We start from the raw sequence: 17,475 nt of genomic DNA on the forward strand, positions 1-17,475 counted from the left end.
TGAACTTCTGTTATAAAAACATGAAAAATGCCTGATTCTTCTGACGCCTTTCCTACTAGCAACGACAATTAACGTTACTTTAACAACTTAAGGGAATAATTTGAATACTCATGTTTGGCAGTTCAAGGACTTTGGAAAATAGAAAGTTGTAACTAATTAAGAAAGGTATCACTTTTTTTTCAACGAAATTTGAATAAATTAAACAGTGGATCCCAGTCATTAACATAGCTGTACAGAGCATAAATGAATATTGGGTCTGAAACATTAATGAACAATTATAACATACGGCCAGTAGCTTTTTAATATGTGAAATAAATATCAAAATCTTAACTTGTGAACTATTTTATCAACACTATCCAGAAAGAAATAATCCTGTTATCATTCAAGTACATAATTTGTTGTTTAATGAAATCGTAGAGCGGATATTTCATGTATCAGTAAAGTTCTTCTAGTGTTTACGTCTTATTACATATCATAAAAAATTAAAAGTAGAAGTAACTCGATCATAGTGAAACTATCTTTACTATGAAAAATTATTCTAAGCTAAATGTTCTTAACTGACACGTTACAAACCTTTGTCTGATAATGGCACAATTTAACCTTACTGTTGAAGTACAATAATTATACATTATCGTTTATAAACTAAGTTTGTTTCTGTTGTCGATTATCTAAAATTTTATTAAGATTGGAAGCTACGTTCAATCAAATAAGCACGTACGCGACATCTAACAATATCTATTACAGAATAAAGTTTGTTTATACCTGTATTCTACAATCGCAAGGTCTTACGAGTCTTAACTGTGTAGTATGTTTTGTACTTCAAGTGAATACGCTATAGAAAATAAGTGTTGCTAGTGTTACGTATTATAATTTATCTCAGACAAGCCTCTAATTTATTATGTTACGTATTACGATTTCAAATAGCTTTAAATTGAATTAAACATTAATTTATATTTAGAAGTTAATAAAATGTTAACAGGCTTCAAATTTATGGCAGTTACACAATTTTCTTTTTTAAAACAAATATTTTCATGTATGTAGATCAAAAGATGCATTTAAATCAAAAGTTAGAATTTCCAAAGCGGGGCCCTTTTTCTTGTACTTAAAGACATTGGAAAACAAATAAATATCTATCAGCTTGGGCTGTAAGGACCATCCAGAAATATTGCTGTAAAAAATAAGAAATTGGTATCCTGTTGCATATGAGAACGTATGAATGCATAGCTTAGTACAAAATTGTCCACAAGTCTAAGCCACGCTTATAGTATGTAACGTAACCAAGAATGATCACTTTCTGAAAAAGAAATTAATCAATTATTTGTTCACCAATATAAAGATTTTAGCAATACCTCACATTCAACCGCTGCATACCCCAAAGAGATAGAGAATGAATGGGATATTGATGATGCTCCATAAAAAGACACAGTGGTTAAGTAAATATATGCTGCAACAACGGATTTCTGAGTAATAGGGCGATTAAAGGGGGTGCTGGGAAACCATTGTTATTGCATATTATATGATATATGAAATTAAGCAGCGAGGTGAAGAATACTTTGGCATAAGAGTCGTACAGTTGTTTACTTAGTAAATGGAAACTACTTTACAAGTATATTGTCAGAAAAAATATGGCTAAATGTGTCTTCAAGGACTATAACGCTCTTTATAATTAATCTTTTTATTTTGTAGCATTGCATCGTGAAAAAAGAAAAGTTTTTACTTTTGTCAATATTTTCTTTCAGATTCTTTTGCTACTCCTGAGTTGAAGGATTATAGAATAATCAATTTCTTTGGCTTCATATCTATGCCTCTTCATTATTCCTCTTCAATTTATAATAACTTTAAGAAAATAAAATGTTTTACTATTAAGAGCCAGAACGATTTATCATACAATGATCAATGTGTGGAAGTGCTTTATGGGACTGGTCCTTGGCCTAAAGTTTTAAAGGTAAGAAACTGAAGACTCTATTTTAAAATAAGTCATTAAGGTAAATAAATAGGAAAGCGATGTTTGGGTTACTCCATCTCCAACCCATGTGATTTAGTAAAAAAATAAGAAAGTCTACAACCCAATAAAGATACTGTCTAATGTATATTTGAAAATTTTTGACTTTTGAAGAAGTTTTTAATATTTTATTTTAATGTTTATCAATATAATTGACACAAAATAGCTGTTCGATATTAATGGGTACAAGTACAGCAGAATAAGTAGATATAACGTTTAACTCTAGAATTTTTGTGAAGAAAAAAGTCATTTTCTTTGTAGTGTTGATAAGTTGTGGCGATTTGATATCAGTCGTTGTGAATATCATTAAAAATAAATCACCTAATCCAAAATTACAAATCACTCCCTGTTCTTTTTTTAAAACTAACGATTAAATAGTTTTTCATTTCGATTGTTAATATACAGCCATCTTCAGGGAAACATTGGAAAATACTGTACATTGTGGTCATTGCTTGGTTTTGATCTTTTGTTCATTAAAAACAAAAGATTTCTGAAAATTGACCATAATATCGGTTATATTAAGATTAAAAGCTTTTCTTCTATTCCTTTTTTTTTCTGATCATTTGTCCCAGTATCATTACTTCAGACGGACTTTGCTGAGAATCTATTTTAGTAGTCGTCCATGGAATGTGTTTCAGTGCGAGATACAATTGCAAATACGTAATCTCTCCATAATCAAATTACTAAATTATTGTACACCAAACAATAAATAACACAGTCTAAGCGCTATTACATGCTGAGCTCTGACTATATATTTCAAGATTTGTGTTTTCGTACTATTTGAAAATCGAATTAAAAATAAATGTCGCAATCACTAATTATTCATTCTTCAACGAACAGAGCTTAAAGGTTTGCGCTTGTCAAATCAGTGTCGGTTTAAAAAATAAATATAGTCACAAAGTGTGTTCCCTGTTTTAATATTTCGTTGTTTCCCACCTGGCCTTTCTAACTGTTTGCCATTCATGTCGCATAGCTTGGGCGAGGGACTTAATGTAGGCTGGAGTGAGTTCATATTGTCACACGCAGCTTAGAGCTATCCGCAGTTTCTAGATGCTTATCTTTGTTATCTATTACCTTTTAGCAGTTTTTATAGGGTTGAGATCTGTTTGTTTGTTTGTTTGTAGTTAAGCAAAAAGCTATACAATGGCCTATCTGTGCTCTGCTTATCACGTGTATCGAAACGTGGTTTTTTGTAGTGGATTTCCACTATCTGCCTTGTTGAAAGTCCATCTTTATTCAAAGAAACAATGACTTCTTTTTCCGTAGAGTTTACTCGCAATACTTGGCCATGGTAGCATCACACATGTGTTGTAGAAGACAAGCTTCAAAACTGACTCCAAGTAAAAACCTTTATAGCTGAAAAAAAGTTGATGCAGCAGTCAGTTATATAGTTTCTGACAGAATAATTAGACAGTATTGCATCATCACGAAATGTATTTGCATCTACAATTTAGAACACAATGTTCGAGTAGTTCACACAATATACGATAGTTATCTGATGATAACCACACAAGTGATAGTGAATTTGTAATGAAGTTAAACATAAAATGAAAATAAATAATCAACTCAAAAGTTCAGCTTCTGGAAAGCTGTTTGAGTATGAGTTAAATGTGATACATGACTAATGAAATATGAAATGAATTACATCAAAAAATCAAATCTGAGATATTTAAGAATTTATATTTCTTTACTTATACGTGTGAACCTTATTGTGTACATTTCAATGAGCTTAAAATTGTAGTTTGTTCCCCACAAAAGTAATTGATCTGTTTTTTACCTGCTATGTGAAAATCTCTGGAATTGTAATTGTATTTTTTTTCGTGTGAATACATGTATTTTGAACATTCTCAAAAATATTGAAATATATAGTTTATCATCTATCTTGCTATGTACACAACATTTTCAGCTGCATTGTAAATGCAGATATACAATCAGTGCTTTGATCCTCAATAACATTGAACAATATGATTCCAAAACATAATTTCTGATACGTAATAAAATTAACAAAGCACCCACGTAACATTTCTATAGTATTAAATTTTACACAACTAATAATGTTGTCATCTATACCCGTTTCGATTTCCCTCGTTGAACATAGCAAATAGCCCTATGTGGCTTTACTATAAAAAACACAAACACACACAGAGCCTTCTTTATAAATTGTAAATGTGAATGAACATGTAATGGAGTAAGCAAAATAGACTTATTTGTGGGAGTTCCGCTGTTTACAGTAATTCGTTGTATTGGTTTCTTTTGAATAATACTTCTGTATTTTTGTTTTGTTTGTGTTTCTTTAATTTCGTGCAAAACAATGTGAGGGCTATCTGCGCTAGCCGTCCCTAATTTAGCAGTGTAAGACTAGAGGGAAGGCAGCTAGTCCTTACCACGGCTGAAAGAAGGATCATGTTTGGTGTGATGGAGATTCAAATCCGCGACCTTCAGATTACGAGTTGAGCACCTTAACCACCTGGTCATGCCGGGCTGGGTATTTATACAGAACTAAAATGACCTAATGTTAGGTATGATACTTTATTCTTGGACGAGTTTCCTAGTTAAAATGTTACGTACGTTATGTATTACTATTTTAAATAAATGGAAATTTGAATTATCTAATTATTTCTTAAATGTTAATATGTATCAGATTTATGTTATTTACCAACAAGTTTGATACACATAATTTTCTTTTTTAACATAAATATATTTTATTATACAAACAAAAATCAATACAATTTATAATAACGGTTATTGTTAATAGTTACTAAAAATTATTGTTTATGTACAACAGTTGAACAAACTAACATTAATACTGATTTTTATATCCGGTGTTATATCCATGACGGGAAAATTAATTCCGAGTTGATATTGTTACACTTTTCTTAAGCTAGTTAGCTAGACTGGCCTCACAACGCTGGCTTTTTACCGAAGAATATATTTAATGTCCTCTTCGAAATATTAACGTCTTTGGTTAATTCACTGAAGTTAAATGGTTCGTAATATTTGAATATATAGCATTCCTGGTCAAATTCTGCAGTTTTCACATTAATAAGTGTTAATAACAATTATAGCTTCCGCGGCCTATAATACACCGATTGCAGCTGACAAATAATAATAATGATCTTCTATTACTGCTTCTCGGATGTTTATACGAATCAGGCAAGTTTCTCGAAGTTTCCACAATGTTCGAAAATTCACTATCGTTTCGTTAGGATAAATACTATTAATTCCTAATCTCGAGTCTTTTGCAAATTTCGAGAAAAAGAGGGATTAAGGCAATTCAAAAATATACATCACATTCAAAAACAGAAAACTATACTGATATGAGTGTAGGTATTAAAATAAACATATAACAGTAAATCAGTTACATTTATAAGTTAACAAAAACCTTTACACACTATTTATAAAAAATACATGTAACAATGAAAATAATAAACACATGATCCAATGTTAAAAAATTTTGATTGATATTGTATATATTTGATTTTTATCTTTGTTAAGATATTTTTTAACATTTGTTTTACAAGTGGATTTTATAACTACCTGAGTAGTTTAGATATTTATAAAAGAATATAATAAAGTACTAAAATTTTAATAGAATTGGTATAAAATTATATTTGTGTTAAAAAAGTAATAAATATATATTTTAAATAGGTCCGTATTTCAGTGACTCCAAAGCATGAAATAAATTAATGTTCTTAAATATCTTTTCTTTTACTTCTTTTTTCATCAGAATATATTTATGATGATATAACACTCAGTTCTTACTGGTTTATTGCGCACTTATTTTACTTTATGTTGAACGCTCTATATTTTGATAAATAATGAATTTTCGGTATTACACAGGTTTCACCAAAATCTGGTCTTGCTTTCGTTACACCATTTACATTGGATGCTACTGAAGGCTGGTTCACGCAAGCTGACAACCATCCACTCAATTACAGATTTGTCTACCAGTTTCAACACACTCTTGAAGAGATAACCATAGCAACCGTGAGAGGCCACATTCCACGTTTAAATAACGTGAGAATGCCCTGTGGTAAATTTTGTTTTATTTGCTTTGTGTATTAGAGAGGCAGTTTATGTTTGTTTTGAATTTCGCGTGAAGCTATATGAGAGCTATCTACGCTAGCCGTTCCTAATTTACGAGTGTAAGATTACAAGGAAGGCAGCTAGTCATCACCACCCATTGCTAACTCTTGGCTACACAACGAATATTTGGATTGACCACAACTTATAATGCCCCATGGCTGAAAGCGTGAGCATGTTTGATGTGATGGGGAATCAAACCCGCGGCTCTCAAAATAGAAGTGAAAAGTTCTAACCACCTGTGTAATATAGAAATTCTCTTAAACAGTCTTTTGAAATTCGCAGTTTTTAAATGTCCCAGACAATTATATTTGTAGTCTAGAAAAATGTAGATATTTTTCTTTTTTGAAGGTAATTAAGCTGTAGAAAGTGAATATAGTTTTTCCACAAATTAAATTTCGTTCTGATTGCGAGCTTAACCATAAATGTTTGTTCACAATTTGCCTCACAAATCGTTTAATCAACAAGCAATTCACGCCTTACAATTTAGCATAACGTTGTAGCGAATGTATGTAGTCCTATAGATCATTTTGTTATATAACTCACTATATGGTTATAAATGTGTCTCATTTTAAAACAGGACGAAATATGAAAGAAATGCTGCTCGTCTCTGTTTATGTATGCAATTGGAATAAAATTTGTACTGGCTCATCAACTTCAGTGACCGTTCAGTGTCTATACAATGACACCAACAGTGGGATAACAGATGTAGCAAATGAACTTCAAAAAGAAATTAACAAACGTGAGTATTATCTATATCCTGTTTCTTTGTTTTGTGTGTTTTAAAGATCAAACTGAGACTCAGTGTTAATAGAAATATTGTTATTATATAGTTTTATTATAAATTTATGAAATTAGCAGGAACTGCTCTAGCTTTCCATTACAGTTTAAGTAATTTTATTGACATTTTTCATCGGCATTGGACACAACGTTCATAAAATATTTACAATATATCAATGCCGAGAAAATCATAAAAAGAAAAAAAAATCCTATCAGTATTCGCTACGTATGTTTACAAATAACAAGACATTTTATAGTAAAACAATAACATTTATCAACATGAACGGCATTTCATGCTAACATGGTTTAAGTTGACGGGCTAAATAAACCTAAGAATCCAAGCATAGAATTCCCTTAATTTGGATATTGAACGGATTGAGGGACACATTGTTTTATCAATTGCTTTGAACCAAATGACCGGAAAAGGTATTATTTGGTAATCAACCTAAACCACAATTGAACTTCTACAACCTTGAAAGGTTTCTTGTGCAACAGTGTCCTTCATTATTTCATTTTCATTGTCTTTCTCTTAAGAATACCACTAAAATTATATTGGTACTCTTAAATTAGCAGGTATGAATAATATTTATGTTTTATATACATGCCCATAAACAGGTAACTTCCAACGTAGTTTGGCCCTGGCAAGCGTTATTATGAAGACGTTTGAATGGAGACAGGATCTTTCCAGTTTGGATTTGTTAAAACGGCAAACGAACTTATGTTCTAAAGCGACTATAATTATTCTTGAATTTTACAGCAGAAGGTAAATGTTCTTAAAAACATTAATCTTTCCTTTAATGTTGAAGATTATCATTTTTTCCTATAAAATAGATGTGGAACGTTTAACAAAACCATATTAATATTAAGTTACCTAATTCATTGTAAGAGCGTTAAAGTATCTTAATTTTCTTATCTTTAAGATTCGTTAGAATATCTCATCGATGCTAATTTTTCTAACCATTTCCGGAATCGAAGTTGGCGGATGATTGTGTCTCTTGATTGTTTTTCTTTCTCACAATTAAATATAATTAACTTGGTGATAAGTTACAATATGAAATTTCCAAAACAAAGACTCTGTTTTCAAAACTATAACGTTGTAAATATGTCCTTTCTTCTCAGAAGAAAGAAAGAGTTTTGACATATGCAAAATGAATTTGAGCTAAACTGATACTCATCAACTTGATTACCTTGGTGTCTTATTCTACTGATTGTTGCAAACACCAATCCTGACAATAAATCGAAAAGAAAACCGTTGTGGTAAAAAAGCAACAAATGATTTACCAATGACTTATGATTTGATCTGTAACAATGGTGTAAGATTAAGATGAGCAAAAGTATTCTTTGTCAAGATTAATTTATGTCTAATAAATAACAGGCTACTTTTCGGCGATTGGTTTTGATCTCGTTTACTTAAGGTAGCAATTTGAGCAGATTAAATATCAAGAAAATGACGTGGATAATAAATCTTGCGGCATTCTGTAAATCAGTTATTTCGTACTGGTATGTCTTTCTATTGTTATTTAGGCCCCTTGTGGTTCAGCAGTCAATGTCTACGTCCTAAAACATAGAAAACAAATTTTGATATATGCGGGAAACAGAACACAGATAACTTACTGTGTAGCTTTCTACACAACAGGCCACAAAGAAATCAACTTACTTTTTGGATTATATATTATTATACTTGCACCTGCCAGTAGCGATTTACTAAAAAATGCTGAATCGTACAATTTAATATTGGTTCGTAGTGACTCTTAATTATTTTATTTGTTTCTTCTTTATTTTATTTGTTCAACATATTTCAAGTAAAAATATAAATGATTTTAAACTATAATATTCTTGGTTCATTTACCTGTTGTAGAATGTTATATTTCATTAAATAAGAAAAAAAAATTATTATGTATAAAATACTTCTAAACGTATTTATTCGCTTATAACACTTTTAGTAGCAAAGAGAAATTGTAGATGCAAGTTCGTCTTAGGTATTTATTAACTTGATAGTTGGAATATTTTCTCTATATTTTGTAGTCTTTTCAGAGTACCGTATCTTGTAAATGAAGCATTTGATGTTGTGAGAGACGTAATGAATATATTTTTGAGGGAAGCTATGTCAGATAGAATAAAGACTGCTTTACATCGACTAGTTCTTGTAATGATTGAGTTATTAAAAGACAAACGGTGTCGTAGAATGTCACCATTTTCAGGTAAGAGTGAGATATTTTTGGTGAAAAACTTTTGTATAAAGTGTTAAAGATTTTTTCGTTATTCCTTCAAACATTGCTTCTGGAAACGTATCCATAAAGTACGTAAATAAAGGTATTGTGCTCAGTAAAGTAAGTTTAAAGTTTTGATTTTAATTATTACCTTCTTTAGAGCTTTATAAGTATTCCATGTATTGCTTCTTCAGTAGGACATTTGTAATGATTACATATTTTTTATTACTTGGTGGAAACTTAGAATGCACAGTATTAAGTTGGTCAAGTACTTAAGTGACACACACAAATGTATGTCTATTTTTCTTGTAGATGACCTCAACTTAAAGAAGATAAACACAGTTTTGAGTTGAATGGTTTTTTTACTGAAATTATAAATAGAAATTAGAAATATTAGTTTATAAATAATATATCTTTTGAAATGAAAGTGTGAAATATATATATTTAATTTTATAAACATATTACTTGAATTAAATTTTAATTGTCTTTAAAATATAGAAAAAATAATCTAATTCATAAAGGTACAGTGAAAACATTTTCTTTGCTTTTTATAATTAAGCACAAAGCAACACAATGGGATATTTGTGCTCTATTCAATTTTTAGATTATAAATATTTATCTTACCAATAGGGTGCAGTAGAAAGAAATAGGACTGAGACTGTTTATTTTTACGTTATCTTACTCTTTGTATTTTAAATGTGAATACTTTTCTATTCAAAATTAAGATCATATTCACCAACAAGCAATTTTTGCTTTTACTTGAATTAATTTATTACCATTTGTCCACCGCAAGAAACCAGTCCCATACGTCTGGAATCTTACAGTTGACCCACTGAAGAATTATTTAATTTAACTTCATCTAATGACTTAGCTTCTTTTTTCTTATATTGAATTACGTTAAGAAATTACAACTATATTGCTGTTATTACAACCGTACCTTCTTCGCTGATATACTTTAATATTTATCTTGTAATTTAAACATTGGCAATCTGTTAGGAATTAATTAATAAATTACATTATTCCAAACGATATGTTAGTCGTTCCTATTTCATAACAAACGTTTTTTCGTGTATTATTATTACTTAATTCAGCTTGTATTTTTTCATAGAAAATAATAAACAATCTGAGATACTATCTTTCTCAATACATTGACAAACTAGTTTTTGTTGTAGTAAGTTAAATATTAAGGAAAACTTGGTGAGAAGAGAAAGGATGTAATACGTATTCAAATTATCTATAAAACATTCATTTATTGTGGAATAAGGGTATAGAATATTGAAATTAAGGATTTAGTTTTAATAATGTAATGACATCTTTTGTAATAAACACATTGTCCTGTAAAAAAACAGTATTTATAGACATATGATACTTATTTTCATTATTGTCTGCCAGTGGCACAGAGGTAAGTATAATTACGCTTAAAACAAACTTTCCATACTTGTGATGGTTACAGCATAGATAGGATTTTCTGCAACTTGACGCTTAACAACAAACAAACATATACACATATTCTCATAACAAGAATACTTGTTCAGCTACTTCGATGAAACTTCTTTAAACAAAGTTTTCTTTTCACAATAACATACGTTTATAAAGTACCACAATAAGATATTTAGTATGCTTATTCCGAGAATTTTTTACTAGCAAATTACCGAACTCTACAAACTTTGTGAACTTTATTTCTAAATGTGCAGTTTTTCATATAGAAAACTTAATCATTATGTTTATAAAATTTTGTTATTAACAGTTTAAAACATGGATTTGTTTTCCAAAAGTTAATATTTTAGTTAGTAACTAATGATTTGAAAATGAATACTTTAGTAATAGTATAAAATTATGACTAGTTTTGAGCGATAAGTAAGAAAGAAAAAAATGACTTCAAAAATATTGGCATTCTTACTAATATATTTACATTAGCCACAGTTTGATTTTCTTAGTACAGTTACATAATTTTAAAGTAGTTTCAGGCATTTGTTTCACAAACACTGAAAAGAACTGATTCTTTGAGAAATAATATTGTCGATCCAGTTTAAATTAAAATACTAATATTGATAGTTACTTAATTTATTGAATAGATTATATGAATAAAGTTAAAAGATAATAATGCAAATTTATTATACAACAAATAAATACAGGCTAGTCGGAATTGACCCAGGATCTTTGACAGAAACAATTGAGTTAGAAAAAGTCATATATGATAAAAACTTAAAAAAAAGCCATTGTAAAAATAGCTTAAAACCAACTTGATGGTTATGTATATTTTAGCTTTTTCTGTCACACTGAATTATTTCCCTGTCGATCGATTTAAGAAAAACTCGCGTATCACGTAGTCTTCAATATATTTACTCCGCAATTTAATATTATATAAACAGACTAAATGTTCTTTTTCTCTCATAGATTTCTGGCAGATATCGGCGGGTACCAGCCTCTTAATTCGTCCAGGTGTTGCTGACTGTTACTCTTTATCAGAAGAAGAAGTAAGCCTCTGTATTTGACCTTTGTAAAATAAATTTCTTTTTTAAATATGCGAATTCACAGAACTTATTTCTCCCTCCTTGTAAATATTAAAAAAATAAAATAAATCCATTATACGAATTTTTAATACCATGGAAGTAAAAAAACGACTGCATTATTTTAAATAATGTGCAATTTGTATCATGCTAAAATAGTTTAGTTTTGTAAAGGGTTGTTTTTCGTTTGATTGTTCATTTATGAAAAGTTTCGCAATGAGCTACCCTTGTTGCACCAACAAGGAGGAATGGAAACCCGATTTGTAACATTACATTCCTTGAGGCTTATTGCTTTACCACAAGGAAAAAGAACATTTTTTAATGGAAACCAATTCGTTATAGCAGTTGAAACATTTTTCAGACTATATCTATTACTAATAATTTGTTAATTATTTACTATGCATTTATATTAAAATTTATTGTTTTGGATTTTTTAATCTCTTTTAATTGTTATAGATAGAAAACATAATTGGGCATTTGAGTTATTTCCTCTTAGACAGATTGACTTCTGATGTTTATCGTAATATACCTTCTATTTTTCTCCTGACCCATCGGGGGCATTTAATTTAACGAAATGTAATATTTCGTGATAGACTTCTTTATTTAATTCACCTTTTGTATATTTCATTTAATGAAATGTAATTTTTCATGATAGACTTTTTTATTTAGTTCACTTTTTGTATATTTACACCCACAATTGGCCTGGATTTCTTTTAAAATCGTTAGGATTGCATCCTTCCATTTTAATGTTTTTGTGTTAAATAAATTAAACACCTGTTTCAACGGTCTGTTATTAAGAGTATTGTCGTCGTACTAGCACACAGGTGTACTTAAATCCTACTGATATAATGATTAAAAGTATTCGGGTAATTAATTACGAGCGGTGAATTCATGTCCTTCATATAAAGAGTAGTTTTATACACTTCGTGTATTCATCAGACGTTTCGATGATTGAGAGAAAATATATAGAAATAGAGTTAAATGTAGACGACTTTTCAGAACTTTAATTTGATAAGTTTAAGGTAAGAAACGTTGTCCATGTTTATTTGTTTTCAGTCAGAATGACAATCCAGATATATGAACCATGATTCAACCTTTTTATGTAAAATCTGTTAAAGTATTTATCTTATTACTGAGAAAAACAAGCACAGAAGACATAAAAAATATTTGACTTGGAATGTAATAGCCCTTTGACATTATTAACAAAAAAAAAACGTTTTATTGATTTCAATGAGCTGATTTATCTCAAACTGTAAGAGAATTGATATATTATTATTGTGCAAATACCTTTAACAATTGCAGATAAAAATTCTGCTAACGGCTTATGAGTTGCTGAAGAAAGAAATAACGTCATACGAAAGATATAACCGTCTGACGAGCCAACGAGACAGCAGTGAAGAACTTTTCACCTTAATGCTGACCAGCGTGGAGAATGACTACTCTTCTCCAATAGATCTGTCAACAACCTCTGGAAACACAGTAATTTATGCCACTCAGATTTATACCTCAACCTTGAACAATGAACTTTTCAATATTATCATCTTTAAAAACAGAAAATATTATTATGTGGTAAGCTCTTTTATAAGAAAATGAAGTAAGAATATAAAATTAAAAAATATTTTTTATTTAAAATGGCAGATATTATTCCTTCGGAACTGTTAATCTTTTTTGTGTGTTAAATCTGGATTATAATTTAAAGCAATGTATCATGAAACATTCTGTTAACAAAAATCATTCTCATTAGCTTTTTTTTCTAAACATTCCCCATTGAATTAAGTTCGTAGCTTTGATATTTCAGAAGAGTGGATTAAGAAGTGACATATATTCCTGGCTATGCAAAAATGAAGAGATATGTCGTCTTTACAGTTTCAACGCTTTTATATGTATCCATTCACCTTCTTCTTTTCTGAAAATAAGTGACTTAAGAAAGGCATCTCTTGGACAACCGCTGAGTCATATTGTACACCTCAAGATGTGGACTTTTGACAATGCTTTAGAAAGCGAACTCAAGAATAAAAGTGTTACAATATCTTTCCCAAATCTGACTAGTATAGAAGAAGTGGATGAAATACAGGTTAGTTTCAAGTTTTCAGAACAAAGCAGTATACTACTCATGTCAACCTATTCATTTTTAAAATTGTATGATACTCACATATTGAAGTCTGCAGATTTACGATGCCGGAAACCGGGTTTCGATATCCATCGGGGGCATAGCACAAGTATCCTCTTTGGTAACTTTATAATTAACTTGAAACAAACAAGAGTTAAAAGTAAAAACTAATTGAAAGGGTAGACCCATCAAAAACCAATAGTTCTAGAGTTCTGTTGAATTATTTCATTATCGTCTTGCCATACCCACCTCACAGAGACATGTCAGTTTTAAAAGGCTTTTTTGTGCATATTAGAACCTGCTAAATTCCATTGTCGATTTATTTTTAGCATAATGTATTTTTCATTTTTGTCTACGTTTTGCTAAAATATAGGCAGCATTATTAAATATTACTCATTTCTACATAGTTTTATTTTTTGTTTAATTATTTCTTTTGATCTCTCTCTCTCTCTCTATTCTTTTTGAAAGTTAACTTCATTTACGTTATCTTTCATTAGAAATTATTCTGATTATTAGATTTACGTTTTTATATATGTTATGGTACTCCATCATTACATATAGCAGTGAGTGTTGGAAAAGCGACTTGAAGCAACAGAAATGTGATTTTTTTGCTACAGGTTCCACTGGCAAACAATATATCGAATGAGGAATTATTGAAAAGAGCAGAAACACAGAGGAAGCTAATCATAACCATCAGAGAAAGACAACTGAGTTTCCCAGAAAACATAATGAGAAAGAAAGAACTTCAAACTATAACAATTACATACAACCTTTCCACACAGTTGAAGAGAATAAAAAAGTCGAGAAACAGCAAGGTTACACTACATTAGTAGAATAAGTAAATGGATAGGTGCCACTGTCACTGAAATTCTGAAATATTCCAAAGATAAGAATCCAAAGAAATCGTGATTACCAACGTTCAAACTGTATATAACACCGAGAGAGAAAGCTTTTCTCAATGCTCCCCGCCTCCGCATTTTTTCACAAATGTTTTAGATTTATTTCTGAAGAAATTCTTCCTTTCTGGCTTAAATTTGAAAATTTTCAGTGAGAGGTCTTCTTTATGCTATGAAATGTGGTTGAAACTATGCAAGCACGATAAATTGAAACTTGCCATTGACATACATACTATAGACATAATCTTAATTGCAGAATGACTGATGACACTCTCATAATTTTCATTAAAACGGATTCACACGAAAGTAATCTTTACTTTATCATAAACAACAACATAAAATATGGTAATAGTAAACAAAAACCTATATTCATTAATTAACGAAAATACAACATTCAGTATTAAATATGTGATGTTAAATTTTATTTATTTGATGTATGAAATAAATAAGATATATTAAAGTTTTGAAGCATTTATCACTGAATTAGTATCTATGAATCGCTTCAAGTGAGCATTAAAGACATTCTGAAACTTTCGTCAAGAGATTATGATATCAAACATTTCATAAACTTGTCACACTGTTTTATGTGAACCACAACTGCGTTAAGTGTAATAATCAGTAGACCTGGCTTAGAATATCTAGCAGGAGAGATTGTTCAACATTAAATACGCTCTGTCTATACATATGTATGTGCACTGTAAAATGCCATACAAATTCCTTGTAACGGTGGGTCCTTTTAGTTAATATATTAAAATTAGAAACAGTTACATCAGAAACTAAGTTAAATACCGCTGACATGTTCATTTAACCCTATTTTCGTTCATGCTGAAAATCCAAATTCCTAGCTATACAAGAAATACAAAACCTCGTGGTGTTAAAACTGAGTTTATACGTATTTATACAAATATATTTTTCATAAAACGGTTTATGTACTTTTCAGCGTTGTGTTGTTGTTCTTATTTTTGGATGAAGTGTTGTGGTCTCCAAAACCTATTTTTTTTTACAATGTAAAATTATATTATGTACAATTAACAGTTGAAGGCACGGTATCAGAGAGGTTTCTACGTGCAGAATGATTGTAAAAGATTTTGCCTTTAACACATAATCCAAAAGCATATATTAATAATTTGTATTATTAATGAAAAATTTTAGATCTCTTGTAGTAGAAACTACAACATAAATACGTAATGTGCAATTCTTTTAATATATTTAACATGACATTATTTACTTTCCCTTAGTGTGTGACCTGGAACAAAAATATCTGGGAAGCAGTACCATGCCTGAATGTTAAATTTGTTCAGCAAAATTTTGAATGCAACTGTTACATAAAAAAATACATAGGGCAAGTATTACTTTTTAAAAATCCTTTATTTTTAAGTATTTTTGCTGATTATAACGTTTATTAGCACCAAAATAAAAAAGAGCACTGTTTCTCCAATATTACTGAAGGTTTGTTTGTTTTTTGAATTTCGCGCAAAGCTACACGAGAGCTATCTGCGCTAGTCTTCCCTGATTTAGCAGTGTAAGACTAGAGGGAAGGCAGCTAGTCGTCACCACTCGCCGCCAACTCTTTTACCAACGAATAGTAAGATTGACCGCACATTATAACGCCCCCACTGCTGAGAGAGCGACCATGTTTGGAGCGACGAGGATTCGAACCCGCGCCCCTCAGATTACGAGTCGAGTATCTTATTCCACCTGGCCATGTCGGGTCTGATTACTGAAGGTATCAGAGCTAACATATCGCTTTAAATATTTTAAAATCTATTTTAATCACAAATGATTGTTCTTAACCGAACAATAATTCAAAACCTTTTCTTTCTTTCTTTACTTTGGATAACAACACATTTTTAGTAATATTAATAATAATAATACAGTAGCGTCATTAGCGTGCTAGTCTTCCTTAAATAATGCCCCAAGTCATTTGCAGGGTTTACAAATTACTTAGAATACAGAATTGCTGTTTTCTCTTCTGAAATTTGCATAAGGAAATGTGTTTTAGTTTCAATTCTTGTGGGTTCAATTTTTCTAAACATGTAGAAACTTATGAAAACATTTTATTTATATTCTGAAGTGAAAATAACATACCTCGGTTATTGAAACCCATGTTTTGGTGTTATAAGCCTTAAAAATTATCATTGACTGCGGAAGTTCGAAAGTAACCAGAGAACATTTTATAATTTTTGTAAACCAACAATCCTCTTAATCATATCGTTGGACAACTACCGAAATGGCTAATAATGTTTTCAAAGTTAATAAGCATCGTAAATAATACCAGTAAAACACATTTTAATTCTTTTTACATTTCCGTTATTTCCGTTAATTGTGAAAAAATTACCACAATAATTCAATAAAACGTTATAGTCTTTGTTATTATATATTCATGTTTAAGCTTTTTTTTTAGATTTTCATAGAATAGTAAATTTATGATCACATTTAACACCAACAGTTGCAGTGTATTTTTATACATTTTATTTATATAACATTTATGTTCCTTTTTCCAGGGTTTTTAAAAGGTCTGAAAAACGTGACTCCACTAACGTAGAAAAAATCTCGCATGTATTAAAGAAGTTATCACTAGGTACGTAGGATTCCTAAACAAGCATTTAATAAACATAATAGTGGATGTATACTCATATTGAAAAAAAGTGATTGTTCATGATATGTAAGCAACGACGAGTTTATTTAAGGTGATTACGACTCGTTAAAGCCTAAACTTATTTTCAGTTAAGACACACAACAAATCCATATGAATGTGATTACAACAGCATATCCAATAATTTTGGTGGCTCATTCCGTTTTAGAAGAAGACCTTTTAATTAGTCTTGCTTTAAAATCTCATATACACAACATTTTAGTTACCTCTAAGTTTTACAGTACATAA

The 17,475-nt window shown here is 30.0% G+C and overlaps 1 protein-coding gene across 1 annotated transcript in view; it reads left to right on the plus strand.

The window, feature by feature from the left end:
* Positions 1-17,475, plus strand: part of LOC143227417 (uncharacterized) — a 108,645-nt gene that overhangs the window by 74,228 nt on the left and 16,942 nt on the right. The window contains exons 29-38 of the mRNA XM_076458870.1: positions 1,740-1,945; positions 5,843-6,035; positions 6,666-6,827; positions 7,481-7,628; positions 8,891-9,066; positions 11,473-11,552; positions 12,888-13,154; positions 13,384-13,659; positions 15,830-15,933; positions 17,096-17,172. Of these exons, the coding sequence (XP_076314985.1) occupies positions 1,740-1,945; positions 5,843-6,035; positions 6,666-6,827; positions 7,481-7,628; positions 8,891-9,066; positions 11,473-11,552; positions 12,888-13,154; positions 13,384-13,659; positions 15,830-15,933; positions 17,096-17,172 (1,689 nt within the window). The remainder of the gene's footprint in view (positions 1-1,739; positions 1,946-5,842; positions 6,036-6,665; positions 6,828-7,480; positions 7,629-8,890; positions 9,067-11,472; positions 11,553-12,887; positions 13,155-13,383; positions 13,660-15,829; positions 15,934-17,095; positions 17,173-17,475) is intronic.

The sequence above is a fragment of the Tachypleus tridentatus genome, chromosome 9, assembly GCF_004210375.1.
Source record: "Tachypleus tridentatus isolate NWPU-2018 chromosome 9, ASM421037v1, whole genome shotgun sequence".
In the NCBI taxonomy this organism is placed as follows: domain Eukaryota; kingdom Metazoa; phylum Arthropoda; class Merostomata; order Xiphosura; family Limulidae; genus Tachypleus; species Tachypleus tridentatus.